Below are 15,548 nucleotides of genomic sequence, written 5' to 3' on the forward strand. Positions count from 1 at the left end.
TTAATAATACTGAGTAATTGAACAGTATATGAACTTGTTGTCACATCATTTTCTTATGCGACAAATACTTATTAGTCGTTTCTCATTTATTTTGTTAACCTAAACCACTTCACCTATTTCACTCACAAAAGTCCTAGTGGGGTTAGTCAACTTAATGTACGAGATGAACTTCAACCACATTACTCATTTCATCTCCTAACGTCGTTAGTGGAGCACCAGACTTCAATTCATCTAGATGACTAAGATGAATCCGAACATCATCTCCACGTTTTAAGTTATGGAATCTGGTTTCCGCCCCTTTTTGCCAATCATCCAGATGAAGTAAACGTTGTTCGAACCCTCGACATTTTTTTTTCTTTCCCCTCTCTCTCTCGCACCACCTCTCTCGATCTCTTTTTATTTTTAGATTTTTTCGCCCTCTCCCACACTCTCGTCTCCCTGCGGCCCCCGAGCTCTCTACTCCTTGTCTTCTCTCCACCGTCTCTCTCCGGTCTCCATCTCTCTACAGCCTCCCTCTCGCTGCGAACGTCCTCTTGGCGTCCTTCTCTCTATCTCGGACTCGATCTCCATCTAAACCTCCCGCTCGCTTCTCCCTCTCTCTTATCCCTCTCTACCTCCCTCGCTTTTCTCTTCTCTCTTCTCTCTCTTCTCTCTCTCTTCTCTCTTTCTTCTCTCTCTCTTCTCCCTCTCGCTATTCTCTTTTCCCCCCAAGATACCTTTCAATTTTCCCCATTTCGATTTCGATTTTCTTCGATTTTGACATTTGGGCATCAATTGCTTAATTTCTACTTCAATTCGGCATCGATTTCCCCATTCGACTCGATTTCACCCTTCGGCTTCAGTTTTCCCTAAATTTCAGAAGGTATGACTAAACCCTATTTTTTCGATTAAATTAATGTTGTGTTTGATTTAATTTTAGTTTCAGTGTCTAATTTGGGGTTATTTGGGCATAATTGTGGAATTTAGGGTTACGGTTTAGGGGTCTAAATTCTTGATTAGGGTTAGGGTTTAGTGCTCGGTATTTAAGGGTTAAGTGTTTAGGGTTAAGGATTTATGGTATTTTTTTAGGTTCTTTTTTTTTTAAAAAAAAATTAAGGTTTAGGTTTATTGGGTGATAGGGTCTCGAGTTAGGGCGTTTTCAGGTTTTTAAGGTCTAGGGTCTTTTGTTTAAGTTCTAGAATGTGGGTTTAGGGTTTAGGGCTTTTAAGGTTTAGGGGGTCTAGGGTTTAGGGTTTTTAGTTTTGAAGTTAGTGTGTAGGGTTTAGTGTTTAGGAAGTGATAGGGTTTTATGGTTTAGGGTTTAGGGTTTATTAGGGTATATTACGGTATATTACGGTTTTTTAGTCCAGTTCAAACAAGGCTGAGTCGCCTACACAGGCGTCCATTAGCCAACGAAACCCAACCCCCATCACTGACGAGGTACAATTCGTAGTGTTTGCGAAGTCATATGGGGCTCTATCAGGGGTGTTCGATGAATTTGGACTTGATGTGTGTGTTTTTGCATTGTTTAGTGCATCTGTAGTAATGAAAATAGTTTGATTAATTTTGAAATATTTTAGGATGTTGTTGAGAATTTTTTTTGAAATATGGAATATTTTTGCCATGTGGTGAGGAGATTCGGGTGTTATACATATCCACGACTTGGTATTCTATTTTTTGTGGTTTGTATTTCCGTGACGGCTAAAGGTTGTCTCATAAAGTTTTTTCCATGAGGACCATCTCGGATTTAGATTATAAATGGTTGTAAGAAGATAACAAACTTCTCGACCATATGACATTTGGACCTTCGAAGATGACAACAAAATGCTCAATCTCTTGGTCGAGCAGGTCAATATAGGGAAGAAGTTGCCTAATGGGGTTTGGAAGCATGAGGTATATATGGATTGTGTTAATAAGTTCAATGAAGACGCAATCAATAAATAAACTGTTGAGCAGCTCATGAATCGAACAAGATCATGGAACAAAACATACCAAACGGTAACGAGCTGTATCAACACTAGTGGGTTCGGTTTGGATGCAACCACTTCGACAAATTGGCTGTGGTGGTGGGAAACACAATAGCTATGGGGACAGGAAGTGTAACCCTTGTAGATCAGGGCAATGAAGGAAATCACTCAGGCATTGAAGGATGTCGTCAAGCCTAAAAAGGGCGACATCAAGAGATTGGGTCAAAACCCTCAAGGAAATCCCGGACCTGTCTGTAGACTTGACGTTTCGCGCTCTTGTATGGTTAGATACTCCAAGTAAGAAGGTTATGTTTACGGATATGACAGTGGAATAACTGGTCGAGTGGCTTAAATATTGTGTAACAAACTATTTGTAATGCGTTTTAAGTACACTATCTTTTTTGGGAATATTGTTATGTATTAGGTATAATGTTTGAATTATGACATTGCAAGACTTGTTAGTATGGTTAATATTTTTATTGTATATGATTCTTATGTTAATATATTGCATGGATGAATATGGTGGATGAGTATGGATGTAGACAATTAAATGAATATGGTTGCGTAGGGATGTGATTGAAGGTAGGATGTGGGAATGTGGATGAATACGGTTGTGTATAGGTGTGATTGCAAATAGGCTATGATTGAAGATTGATGTTTATTTGTGTTTATGACTCTTAGGCAATTGAATTTTTAGATTTCCATGGATATTATGAGAGACGAAGAAAAAATTGCAACTATTATTGCATTCACAAGTTTCTTTTTTGCCATGGAAAGATACTATCTCTACCATTGCAACGAACATGTACCACGTTCTTGTAGGATTAATGGTCCATTGTATTTGCAAAATGCACTAGACAAATCACCAGTTAAATTTCGAAAAGTTTACAGGATGAATCAAATAGTATTTAACAAATTGGCAGAGATCCTTACTAGTAGAGGGTTTTTATCAGCCACAAAGACCATCTCAGTGGAAGAACAACTTGCATATTTCCTCCTAAATATTGGTCAACAACAATCTTATAGTGACACAACAGAGATGTTTGATAGATCGAACTGGACCATAAGTAGGTATTTCAACAAGCTGTTAGATGCAATCCTCAAACTTTACTTTGATTACATCATACGGCCTTCGGAATGCACACACTCGAAGATTTTAAGCAATTCAATATTTTATCCATACTTTAAGGTAACATCACTTCCTCTAACTAAACAATTTTAGATTAATATACAAAGTTAGTCAATATTAATTGAAAATGTATAATTAGGATTGTATTGGGGCTATTGATGGAACTCATATCAAAGTGAACATTCTACTTGAAGAACAACAAAGGTTCTGGAATAGAAAGGGCTATCTCTCACAAAATGTGATGGCAACATGTTCATTTGACATGCAATTCACTTATGTACTTGTTGGATGGGAGGGATCAGCAGCTGATTCCTGTGTACTGTAGGACGCATTGACTCGCCGAGATAGAATCTTTGTACCTAAAGGTAAATAATATATTTTTATGCAATCATTTTTTATCTATTTTATCTTCAATTATTTTATGTGGAATATAATTTCTATTATAGGTAAATATTATCTAGTCGATGCTAGTTATGTAAATCTTTCGGGATTTTTGGCTCCATATCAAGGAACTCGGTATCATCTACAAGAATTTGGAGATAATATTCCTAGAAATGAAAAAGAATTATTCTACCGAAGACACTCATCTTTGCGGAATACTATTGAGCGAACTTTTGGTACTTTAAAAGCTTGATTTCAAATATTGAAAGGCACTCCTCCATATTCTTTTAAGATCCAGACAAAAATTGTACTTGCTTGTTGCATATTGCACAATTATATACGTAGAGAGGATTATGATGATCTATTTGAATTGGAAGATGATGATTCAGGTGGCGAGCTCAATGGAGGAGGTGATGCGGTCCCATTAGGTGCAATGGATGATACAGACAATGACGATAGCGATGGTCTTGAGATTGAGGGTAGCCAAGTAACAAGCTTTCGGAGGCAGCGTGCATTAGAATCCACAAGAGCCGCACAATTTCGAGATGCCATAGCGACTTCCATGTGGAATGATAAATGATGGTTGTATCTTATTACTTTTGAATATGTATCGTTCATATGTACTAAACTTGTAAATTGATGATTTTAATATTAAAGGCACGGGCTGGTTATTTGAATAATCTTTCTTTTATGTTATCAATAAAGTTGTATATGTATTTATTTAATATTTTCGTTAAATTTTATTACTATATTAAAATTGATATTAACTCTTGTAAATAAAATATAGTTAAAGTATGCATTTGATTAATTAATTATTTTTAATTTTTTAGAAATATATTATTAATTAATACCATGTAAAAATCCATCTTATGTTATTAATAAAATACGTATTTATTTATTAATTATATTTATTTTTTAATTACTTTATTGTATTAGTGATTTAATAGTGGTAATTAAAATATTGTTAACTCAAGCACTTGGTTTAATTAACTCATTTTTATAATTAATAAAATCAATGGTTTTAAATTTAATGGAAAAATATTAATAATTAATAATGTGTAAAAATATATAGTGTGTTAAAGTTATCATTTGATAGATTTTTCTTATTTAATCATGACTTTTTTATGTTAAAGTATACCATATATTATCAAGAAATTAATAAATAAATGTATTATATTCGTTTATGTTATTTTTAACGTTATTTATTTATTTTTTATAATTAATCATATGCACTGGCTCACATAATTATTGTATTAATATACAATAAACAGTAATCATTAACTAATATAATATATAATTCAATTAATTAGTATATTAATATATTTTAGTTATACCTTAAATTAGTTATTCGTGTAGTAATAATGTTTGTTTTACCTAATTTAATGTTTAAGTATTATATTTTAATTAAGTATATTATTACAAGTTACTAATTCTCTTATTTTTCATATTTTTCTTATTTGGGGGCACTAACACTGGAAACTGTTTTTCAGTGCACATGAACTTGTCCACACTAATACCCAGTTCGAAGATGAAGTTCATGTAGATGAAGATGAACTTCAAATTTTATGTTTGTTGATTAACCCCCAGTATAGTACTTGTTGACAACCTTATTATGCAAATGAGTGATGATTGATCGCATAGAGCATCTTGAGTATAAAACCAAAAGGACAAGTTCCACTAGACTAATAAATAAAAGTTGCTTCTAACCACTAAACCCTGAATTTGTATCAATGTTTCGAGAAGAAATGATGAAGTTGGTACAAACCTTTGACTAGATGTTTGCCTCTTCTAGTATACAATAATCTTCATCTTCTACTGCAAATGCTAATTTAGCAATATTAGTTGTGTATGATTTTCCAATCACATTAAGGAGAATTGAGTAATTCATTTAAGGATATAAACCCACTTAATCGATTCTTCCTTCTAATAGCCATTTAAGTTGCAACTTGCAACCAGATAACTTGCTAAACTAGATAACCTGTAGTTTGTAGCATGAAACAATAATTTCTCTTCATTACTTTCAATTGAATTTCTTAAAAAAGATAAATAATTCACTTACTTGTTGTTAATTAAGTACAATGAATCTATAATTATAACCAAGGAAACAAGTAGAATTGTATTACAATTAAACTACATATGTCCCAGTTACACCGAAAATCTAACTTGTAAAGATAACTCATAGATTAACTAAATAATTGAACATAAATAGAAAACTAAAATAACGAGAACAACTTTGAACTGAGACACTCCTATGAAACCTTCTCCCATGAGACTTTTGTTAGATTTTTCCATATGAATTGTTGCTCTCAAAGACTTCTTATTGTGAGAGTCATACCTACTTTTCAACACTTCCACCTCAAACTAGAATTTATAACTTTAACTAGCCAGGAAAAAAATTATTGGTCTTCAAAAAAATTTCTTCATATTTATATTCCCCTTGACTTAGATATTTTGGTCACATAAAATTTGATTATCACAAGACGTAGAATTCTTTATAATAGATTTTGTCACCTACCCCATCCTCCATACTTTTCATTTCATTTTTTTGCTCAAGTTGTGTAGTAATTATCTCTAGGATAAGTAGTTAACTAGACACACACTCTCAAAAATAAAAGAAAATATATGGGTGATAAAATAGGAGGAGGTGAAACCAACATAAAATAGTGATAATAATCAATAAAAAAAGTGTAAAGTCTATCACTCAAAGGTCGGCAATAAAAGAGCATGTTTAAGGCACTAGTAAAAAAGTCTCAAATGAATTTAATAAACACCCATATATACTAAAAATGAACCAAACCAAGCAATTTAACAAAGGGTTGGCCTAAAAGAATAAACGAGAGTTCAAAAAGATATGGTAGGAAAAACATAGAAAGAGTAAAAGAATTGATATTCGTTTATTTATTTTTTTGATGGATGGGGGGGGGGGGGGGGGGGGGAGGAGCATAAAATATACAACTTTTGGAGGGGTGAGCATAACTTTTAGAGATGACAATGTTGAAGATATGCAAGTATAGGTAACACATTCGAATGATGGGTCTGAGATATGGAAAACACAAACGTGTTATAAAGTCAACGGGGCACAAACTAGACCCAAGTATAGGTAGACGTCTTGCTTTGGTACTATGTTAAGATTGAGTCTGGTTTCATCCCTAAATTATTAGCCATTTATTTTATAAATCAATATTTTTTAATATTTATTCATGTGGAACTATTCCTACTAACAAGTAATGGCAGAAACGATCTCAAAAGGACAACAATGCAAAACGGAATGATAGATAAAACGCCAAATCTAGCTCCATATAATTCTTAAAATATAACTCCAACAGACTACCAAAGCTGCTCATTCGTCCCTTCCCCCAAGTGACACTAAAATACAAGCCTAATATGATATATAAATATCAAAACCTCCCCTTATCTCCTAATTACAGAAGAGTGTCTTAGAAAAATACCCAATTACATTAAATACTATCACTTAGATGAAGTGACAAAAGAAAGAAAGAATGTGTTATGAATGATGGCCAAGTGAAGGTGAATTTTAAATAGTGAATTTTCTTCTCAGTATGGATGCATGCAATCTTTTTTGAATCATTTAAAAAATAGCCTAAATAATGTACCTGTCTCGATTCGAGTTGACTGTTTCATCTTCAATTGCTTAAATAGTTATTCGAGTACCTGTCTCTATTGTGGTTTCTGGCAATCTCGGATAGAGAAAGATTTGATTGAAGAGAGGTGTAAAATTTACTTGTAAGAATCGCCAGTTTTGGTTGATGCAGACACAGCAGTGGTACCTGTTCAGCTTAATGCAAGCATGAAGAATCGCCACTTGAGGGCATTGTTGAAGAAAGTAGTGAAACGGGAATAGCCAGCCGCCCAAAAGAAGTAATTGGTGGACAAATTAGAGACTTGTGGAAGAGAGAGAGAGAGAGAGATGGCATTGATGTTTACGTGAAGTATTTGTATTAGATCAGTTCCCAAATCCAATGATCCAGAGAGAGAGAGAGAGAAATGGCATTGATGTTTACGTGAAGTATTTGTATTAGATCAGTTCCCAAATCCAATGATCCAATGATCATTAGTTGACTATTGAATTCATTGAGATTACTTTTCGTACATGGTGAAATTCAAAGGTTCTACTAAATTTCTCTGTTGTGGCAGAAGGAAAGAAGGATGGATAGATGGATATAGAAGATGATAAGGTGCTCTGACAAGTATCTAGTGACATGCATTGCCGAACAAGCTTATAAAGCACAGTACGTGTACGTTTTTCGTAGAGGCAGCTGGCTCTCTAACGTCTATAATCATGGATTGGTGGCGGTGTCTGCATAGGCCCTGAGGGAAGGTGATTGCGTGAGGCGGTCCGGAAGTATGCTTGTCCCCTGTTTGTTGCTTTTCTTCTGTTGAAACCTTCTCCTGGCTAAGTAACCCCTCATCCATGGAGTCACATCCTCGCTAATCTTGATCATCAGGAAGAACAAGATGCGGTAGATGACAATCATGCTGAAGAGAACCGACAAGTCCCACCATTTGGAGCGGTTCACGTCAATCTGGAAGACGTTTTTGAGGATGTACTCCCCAGGTATCTTTGGCATCTCAGGCGACTGGTTATCGAAGATTAGACCTTTTAGGTCGTTTTGATATTGGCCCTGAGAATGAAGCAGAAAGAGACAGGGATCGTATATTAATTTAGTGTCTACGTTAAACAAGATGTTTTAATTAATTCTTGATCAAGAAATACCTGAAGTGCCCAGAAATGAAAACTGATATAAGACATGGGGTAGCGCCAGAAAGGTTTTGGTATATCCTTTGGGAGCCTAAAATAACCAGAAACCAGCATGAAAATTCCCTGCAGCAACAGAAAACCAATCGCCAATCAGCGATCCAAATTCCAAATTAAGCAGTAGGGTGGACAAAAAAAAAAGTGCCAAAAAAGATTAGCTAAGGAAGTACACCTGAATTCCGGCGCCTATGATAATTCCCATGAGAAAGTTGGGGATGACGCTGGCTATTGCCATCATTAAGCTTTCAACGACAGTAACACTTGCATAGAGGCACAACACGAAGAATATGTAATGGACGATTCCTGGGTGGAGGTGAACCATGAAATAACATATAGTTCCAGATATAAAGGTTATCATTATTAGAAAAGGCATGGCAGATAGGGTGTTGCCGATCACAAAAGCTGATACGCCGTAATGACCATTGAGCCTCTCCCGCTGGAAAACCTGCAATTTTTCATCACTCAATTAAACCAATCAATCAACCAATGGCAGTTTGCTCATATATATTATCTCCACGGACCTTCATATCTTCGACAAACGAAGGAAACCCGCCAATGGACATAAAGGTGACAAACCCAAACACAAATGAGGCGCATGAACCCCTTGCCTGTTCGTGAAGCGTACGAGGGGGTTAACGTTCAATATTTCAAAACTTAATGGAATTGCTGTGTTAGCTGTATATATGCATTTCATACCAGGATGGAATTGTAGCTGGTTCCCACGTTCAAATAGATGGTTCCGATGCAGATGGTGACCACAATGTAAATAACAAGTCTCAACCAGTAATAACCAAAATCTCTGGACATGTTCACGAATGAGCGCTTGGTCAAGGTGTAGGCCTGCATGAAGAAGCTAGCTTGACTGCCTCCCGAGTCCAGTACAGTCCCTTTCTGCCATCAACCCCACCAATGTTAAATATATTAGGCTTTCGACTTTAGACCACAACCACTATCTACTACCATATCTACCTTTTACCATTTTTTTTTTTTCAATTCAATTCAGTTCTTGAAATCACTTAATTCACTTACAACTCTGGAGATTTCCTCGATTCTCTCTTTCGCAGAGTAATGATATTGGGAAGTGGAGTAAAAGTTTATCAGGGTGCGGGTTGCTTCAGCCGTTGTTGTCTTCTCCAAAGGGTCATCAGACATCGCAAACTATCATCCATTCCAAAAAACAATGGCGGAAAAGCATTAACTAAACGGATGCAAGTTAAAGAGAAAAGAAAATAATCGATCCAGAACATGCATGGATACTTACCCGTAACTTCATTGATCCTTTTAAAGTAGCTTTCACCTTATCAAAATCCGAGTTTATGCACCTCAGGAAATGATCGGATGGGTTCCTCAGAGCTGGGCAGGGGAACCCTGCTAGGGCGAAAAACTACAGATCATGCGCAAAAGCAATACAAGTCACATATATTATATAATTATAAACATTCCCCATTAACATTACAAATTAAGAGATTAAATAAGAAAGAGCAGCCCCACACTATCGATATACATATGTTTACCTCACACGCCTCGGAGACCTTCCCGAAGTAAACTGTTTTGCCTCCAGAAAGGAGGTACAAGCGATCAAATAGCTCAAAAACTTCACTGCTTGGTTGATGAATCGAAGCTATAACTGTTCGACCATCTCTCGATAGACCCCTCAATGTCTGAGTCACAAAGAAGGCTGAAGCACTGCAATCAACTACTCCGAGTCAAAGAAAGTTCAATGCTGACAAACTGGGGCGACGGAAAAAAGGGGAAATTAAAAGGGAAATAAATTCTAGTTCATGGATTAAAAAGGTAAAAGGAGAGAAGCAAGCAAATCAAACAGACGAGAAGGATTCAGCACACTAGGCGCATAAAAACAGAGCAGGAACACCGCGAAAAGAAACTAGCTCTAGTATCGAATATATACACACATATATATATATATATATATATATATATATATATAAATATATCAGTCTACCTGTCGAGACCACTCGTAGGCTCATCAAGGAAGAGCAATCTGGGTCTCATCAGTATTTCCAATGCGATGCTTACTCTCCTCTTCTCTCCTCCGCTGATCCCACGCAAATGCCAATTCCCAATGACTGTATCAGCGCAGTCTTGGAGACCCATTTCAATAATGGTGCTCTCAACCAGAGCTTGCTTTTCCAACCAGGGCATCTTGTCCGGGAGACGGAGACGGGCGGAATAGGAAATTGTTTCCCGCACAGTCAAGGTACCAATCAAATTATCGTCCTGGGTCACATATGCCTGCAGTTGCGAAGTAATAAGCTTAGCAATTTTCGGAGGGCAGAGAGTTATCTTTTGCCTGGTTTAGCCAGACTCACTGCTATTGTTTATGAAACAGGCACAACAACAACAACAACAAAAAAAAAAAAAAAGCAAGCGAAATTATTCTCTCAGAAGAGGGTTGTCTGAATGTTTCGTATGCATTAATTCCGATTTCAGAGAACCAAACGAAAGCCAATTAGGAGATACTGCAAATTGAAAAAAATTAAAAGTAGGTTCCACCCAGTAGATTGCCTAGAGCAGAGCAAGTATCTTGGAATTTGAAAGAAGCTGCTTCTTTTTTAAGTGCTTTTATACTAATAAACTACCCATTCTTTTGTGAAAGCTGAGGGAAAAAGGCAGGAGACGTAAAGCAAAGGATAGTAGTAACCGAATGACGTCCGGGAGAGAAGATGTAAAATAAAAATAGAGATAAAAAGCAAAATGATGAGACTAAAAGAGAGAAAGCAAGTAGCTAGGCATGTAGAAAAAAGACCTACTGCGGTTCCAAAGGAAAGCTTGGTTTTTCTGCCATTTAGAAGAACGGCTCCAGATTGAAAGGCATTGGTGGCGAGGCGACCGGCGAGTGCGTCGAGGAGAGTGGACTTGCCAGAGCCGGAGGGGCCCATGAGGGCGGTGAGGGAGCCAGGCTCGGCATATCCGGTGAGTCCCTCCAGGACCCTCTGACTGTCACCGTTGTTGAGGGTCACCGTGACGGTGAGATCCTTCCAGGTGAGCCTCGCCGAGACGTCCCCGAGGAATTCAGTATCAGTCTTTTCCTTCCAGAGAGTCTCGCTTAAAGGGCTGAGCCCTCCCACGACCATGCCATTCCCTGGGGGCTTACTCGCTTCTATTTCCATCATCACGTGTCCTGCATCCGAGCTTCTCATCTCGAGCTCCTCTCAAATTCCCGCCTCCCTTGCTTGCTTCTTCGAACTTTTCAATCGAATGTTTCTAAGAAACAGAAAGATCAGAAGCAGAGAAAAAGTAGCTAAAACGGTAGTGAAGGAGGAGTACGAGACATGAAGAAATTAAGGAGGAGAGGGACGCGGGTTGTGAGGCGTCGAAATGATCGATCGGTGAACAGATCAACTCATGAAAAGGCCCGGAAGTGGCCGGAGATTTTAAGTATATGATCAGTAGTGCACGGTGGAAATCAATTAGGCGTGAGCAAACTGAAAGGTGTGAAAATGAAAACTGTATGGGGAGCCAGGTGAGATGGGGGCAGTGTTGTGTTGAATTATTGACAAAACATGAGAGAAATTTTTTTTTTTTTAAAAAATACTAGTGAGAGAGATAAGAACTTGAGAAGAGGATAGGAGGAGACGGGAAGAGCCGGATTTTCAGCAAGCGTTGACGAGTCACGAGGGTGGTTGTTCATTGGCTTTTGGTGTGACTGATGGTTGGGTAAGTGTCAGCTGTAGAGGAGTGGGAATTAAAGAAAAAAACACTGCCCTTCTTGATCATCTTGTGCTTCTCGCGCCTCTGTTTCTGGCTAGTTTCTGGCCATATTCTTAGCCGAAACGATGGAGTAGAAGAAGACCCACCCACACCCGTCTGTCTGTCCGCAATTGCAAATCAAGAGGAAGAGGAGCCCAGTGTTTCACTCTTATTTATTGCTATGGTTGAGTCCACCCATACGTGATACGTCCTACATTAATAAGAGCCGGTGGCTGTTGGTGAGAGCCATCAATGCGGGAGGCCCACCAATCTTCTTCTTTCTCCTTAACTGTCTCCAATTAATATGACCTGCAAAGACCGCTCTAATCCATGCACGCTGTAAGTACCCCACCAACCCAGTTCAAGTCTCTAATCTGCAGAGGCACCTTATATCTTGCACTGGAACGCCATTATATCTTGTGTAAGCGTATAATGTAATTTGATACCAGTCAGTGTGTCTTTATACTATTTTTAAAGAAACAAATTGCTCTCTTCCACTGAACACTTTCGAAATTAGATGATGCATCAAACCAAAAGAGGGCCTATCCCGGTAATGATATACTATTTGGTTAATCACTCCCACAAATAGATTTTATAATGTTTTCTATGAATGAAATATTGAGAAATTTGCTATGACTGCAAAGAACAGTGAACAGAAGGGACAATTCTTCCTCGTACTACATCTGGTTTTTCTATTAATTGTTTGAGGGGGGACTGGTTTTGGTTGTTAGGGGTTCTGGATTGGTTTAGTCCGGCTCTAATAACACCGATTACAATGGGTACGTTTTTTAACTTCTCCGTTGAGGTTTAAATCTTAGATAACTGGCAGTGTTGTGGTAAAATTAGGGGTGGCAGCAACCGAGCTTAACTCGAACCTGTATATGTTCGAGTTTGACTTGATCTGAATAGTTTGAACTTGAGTTCGAACTTAAAATAAGAATCGAACTTAAGCAAAAGAATTTTAACCGAGTTTGAACTCAAGTTCCAACTTACTTTTAAAACTTTGCATAAAATACATATCAAATAAAGTGTACATAAAATTATACATAAATTCTATATAAAATTGTGCATAATCTTAAAAACTTGATTCAACCTTAGGTGTGTATAGTCCGTATACTATAATGATATATTTTATTTTATAAATATAACTTTTATCCTATTTTGAATGATAATAATATAAGAGCGAAAACAACATAATAGGATAACAAAGAGTTCTTTGCGAAGTTTGCTTCATAAGGATGGACTTGGCTATCAATCATTTCTCTTTTCTTTTCAAAGTTTCACCTTGAGTGCGCATAAATAAAGAATTTCTATTAATCATATTTTTTTATTTTAATTAAAGATTTGTGAAGACGAACAAATGACCTAAGAAGGAAAAAGATTGGAGGTTGTATGAGGATAGGCAAGAATGGGACAACAGGGTTGGCAGGAACAACAGGGTTGGCAGGAACAACAACAAGGCATTGAAATCGATGTAGCTCACGGATACTCTCTGCCTTTGTCCTCTTTTTTTTTAAATTACTATTTGGTTTGTTTCTTTGTCCATTTAATTTGTGGCAAGAGGTAGAGATCTCTCCATTTATAACTTTACCAATATCCATATTTTTCTCACTTAGTAGGTACCAATCAAAAAGCTTGGGAAGATGTTTTTGTCTTTGTTATTTCAAGAGGTGATCTTATAATGGCAAGATAAGGCCGTATTCCTATTTTTCGTCTAATAAGAAAAAACCAATCCTTTCACAAAAACGAATAATTACCCTCTACTCATAGATTGGTAAGTAGAAAATAATAAACATAAAAGAAGAAAACTGAAATTTTCACAAATTGAAACCCTTGAGGAGGAATTTCTATCAAAATCGAAAGGAAAAAGGGGATAGACTTACCTTTTACGTCAAGTTTCTTCTGTCTTCAACACCAAAAGTCGGCTATAGTGCATGGAGTCTCGAATTCGATATTCCCAAATCAATCACTCAGATTAGTTATGAAATTGGAGAAAGAAGGGAGGATTAGAGAGTATGGAGGAGAGGAAGGTTGTGTCAACGATTTTCCCCTTTGGACTCTAAAGATTTGAAACAGTTTAAAAGAAGCTCCGAAAACCGAAGGAAAGAGGAAATTGCGAGTGGGTCGCACAAGCCAAAAAGTGGGTTTTAGTGTTAAGTAACTGAACTGGGTCGTGAGCTCACAAATCGAACTGCGGCTTAGTCAAGTTTGGCTCATGTTGAATTTAAGACCCTATGATTGAAACCTCGAGTAAGATGAGAGAGAGAGAAGAAAAAGAGCAAAGAGAGAGAAAGAGCTCGGGTAGAGAGGAGAGAACAAAAAAGAGAGAAAAATAGTTTAGGCTAGAGAGATTCTTCATGAGTTGAGAAGTGGAGAGTTTGATTAAACCCTTCAACCAAGACCCTTATTTATACTATTTTCATTACATATTTAGAGATAAGATAAAATCCTTAATATCCCTAATTATACAAATCATGATAATCAAAATATACTAAAATCAAGGAAAGATAAATCAATTACATTAATCAAGGAAGATTGCCAAATCTTCCAACTCATGTGATAAGGAGACCAACTTGTGTGATGACTCATCATGCCACCTCATGTGATCATGGTAGGTCCCACCAACACGTGTAACATGGTGGGTCCCACCTTATAACGCTTGGGGGTGAGAAAACATCGTAAATGCCCAACTTGCTGCAAATGGTGGACAAGATCTTACAAGTGATTGGTTTAGTGAGAATGTTTGCAACTTGCCCTTGTGAGGAGATATGTTTGAGAAATAATATGCTGGCTTGGAATTTCTCTCGTATGAAATGGCAGTCTACTTCAATGTGTTTTGTTCTCTCATGGAAGACCAAATTTGAGGCGATATGTATTGTCGCCTGATTATCGCAATGTAGATCCATAGGGTTTTTTTTTATAGAATCCTAGTTCAGTGAGAAGGGATCCGATCCATAGAAGCTCACTAACTGTGTGTGCCATAACCCTATCCTAAATTCTGCTTCTGCGCTAGACCTTGCAACTACATTCTGCTTCTTGCTTCTCCATGTAACCAAGTTCCCTCCAACCATTGCCCAGTCTGCATCGAGGAACCCTTCTATGTTGAAGTGACCATGGTTCTTATAGAGAAGCACTCTTCTTAGAGCTCAATTCAAATATTGCAATATTCTTTCTAGTGCTTGCTAGTGAATAAGTTGTGGTTTGTGCATGTATTGACTCATCACATTTACTGTATATGATATATCCGACCTTGTTACACAGAGATAAATGAGTTTCCCCACACGTCTTTGATATTTTTCGATATCCACATCTTCTCCAGTGTTGTAGATAATTTTGTATTGGAATCCATTGGAGTTTCTGCTGGTCTACATCCGATCATTCTTGTCTCTTCCAGTATATCAAGGACATACTTCCTTTGAGATAGTATAATCATATGTTTGGATTGTAGTACTTCATTACCCAAAAAGTTTTTAAGTAGTCCAAGATCTTTTGTCTTGAATTATTCATATATCTTTTCCTTGGTTTCCTAAATTCCCTTGGGATCACTACCGATTAAGAAAATATCATCAACATATACGGCCAAAATCACTTTACCTTTAGGTGT

At 37.0% G+C, this 15,548-nt stretch overlaps 1 protein-coding gene across 1 annotated transcript; it reads right to left on the bottom strand.

The window, feature by feature from the left end:
- Positions 1–7,473: 7,473 nt before the first annotated feature.
- LOC137938629 (ABC transporter G family member 11-like) lies at positions 7,474–12,056 on the bottom strand. The gene is made up of 10 exons (XM_068783599.1): positions 11,005–12,056; positions 10,197–10,486; positions 9,748–9,919; positions 9,495–9,617; positions 9,263–9,391; positions 8,930–9,124; positions 8,755–8,841; positions 8,406–8,678; positions 8,192–8,299; positions 7,474–8,099 (listed from the first exon to the last, which is right to left on the bottom strand). The coding sequence occupies exons 1-10, from the start codon at positions 11,392–11,394 to the stop codon at positions 7,755–7,757; spliced, it is 2,112 nt and encodes a 703-aa protein (XP_068639700.1). The 5' UTR covers positions 11,395–12,056; the 3' UTR covers positions 7,474–7,754.
- Between the last annotated feature and the right edge of the window lie 3,492 nt (positions 12,057–15,548).

This window comes from Aristolochia californica, unplaced genomic scaffold, assembly GCF_029961685.1.
Source record: "Aristolochia californica isolate CCGP_79_NKW_82.1479 unplaced genomic scaffold, dmAriCali1.0.hap1 SCAF_8, whole genome shotgun sequence".
Lineage (NCBI taxonomy): Eukaryota > Viridiplantae > Streptophyta > Magnoliopsida > Piperales > Aristolochiaceae > Aristolochia > Aristolochia californica.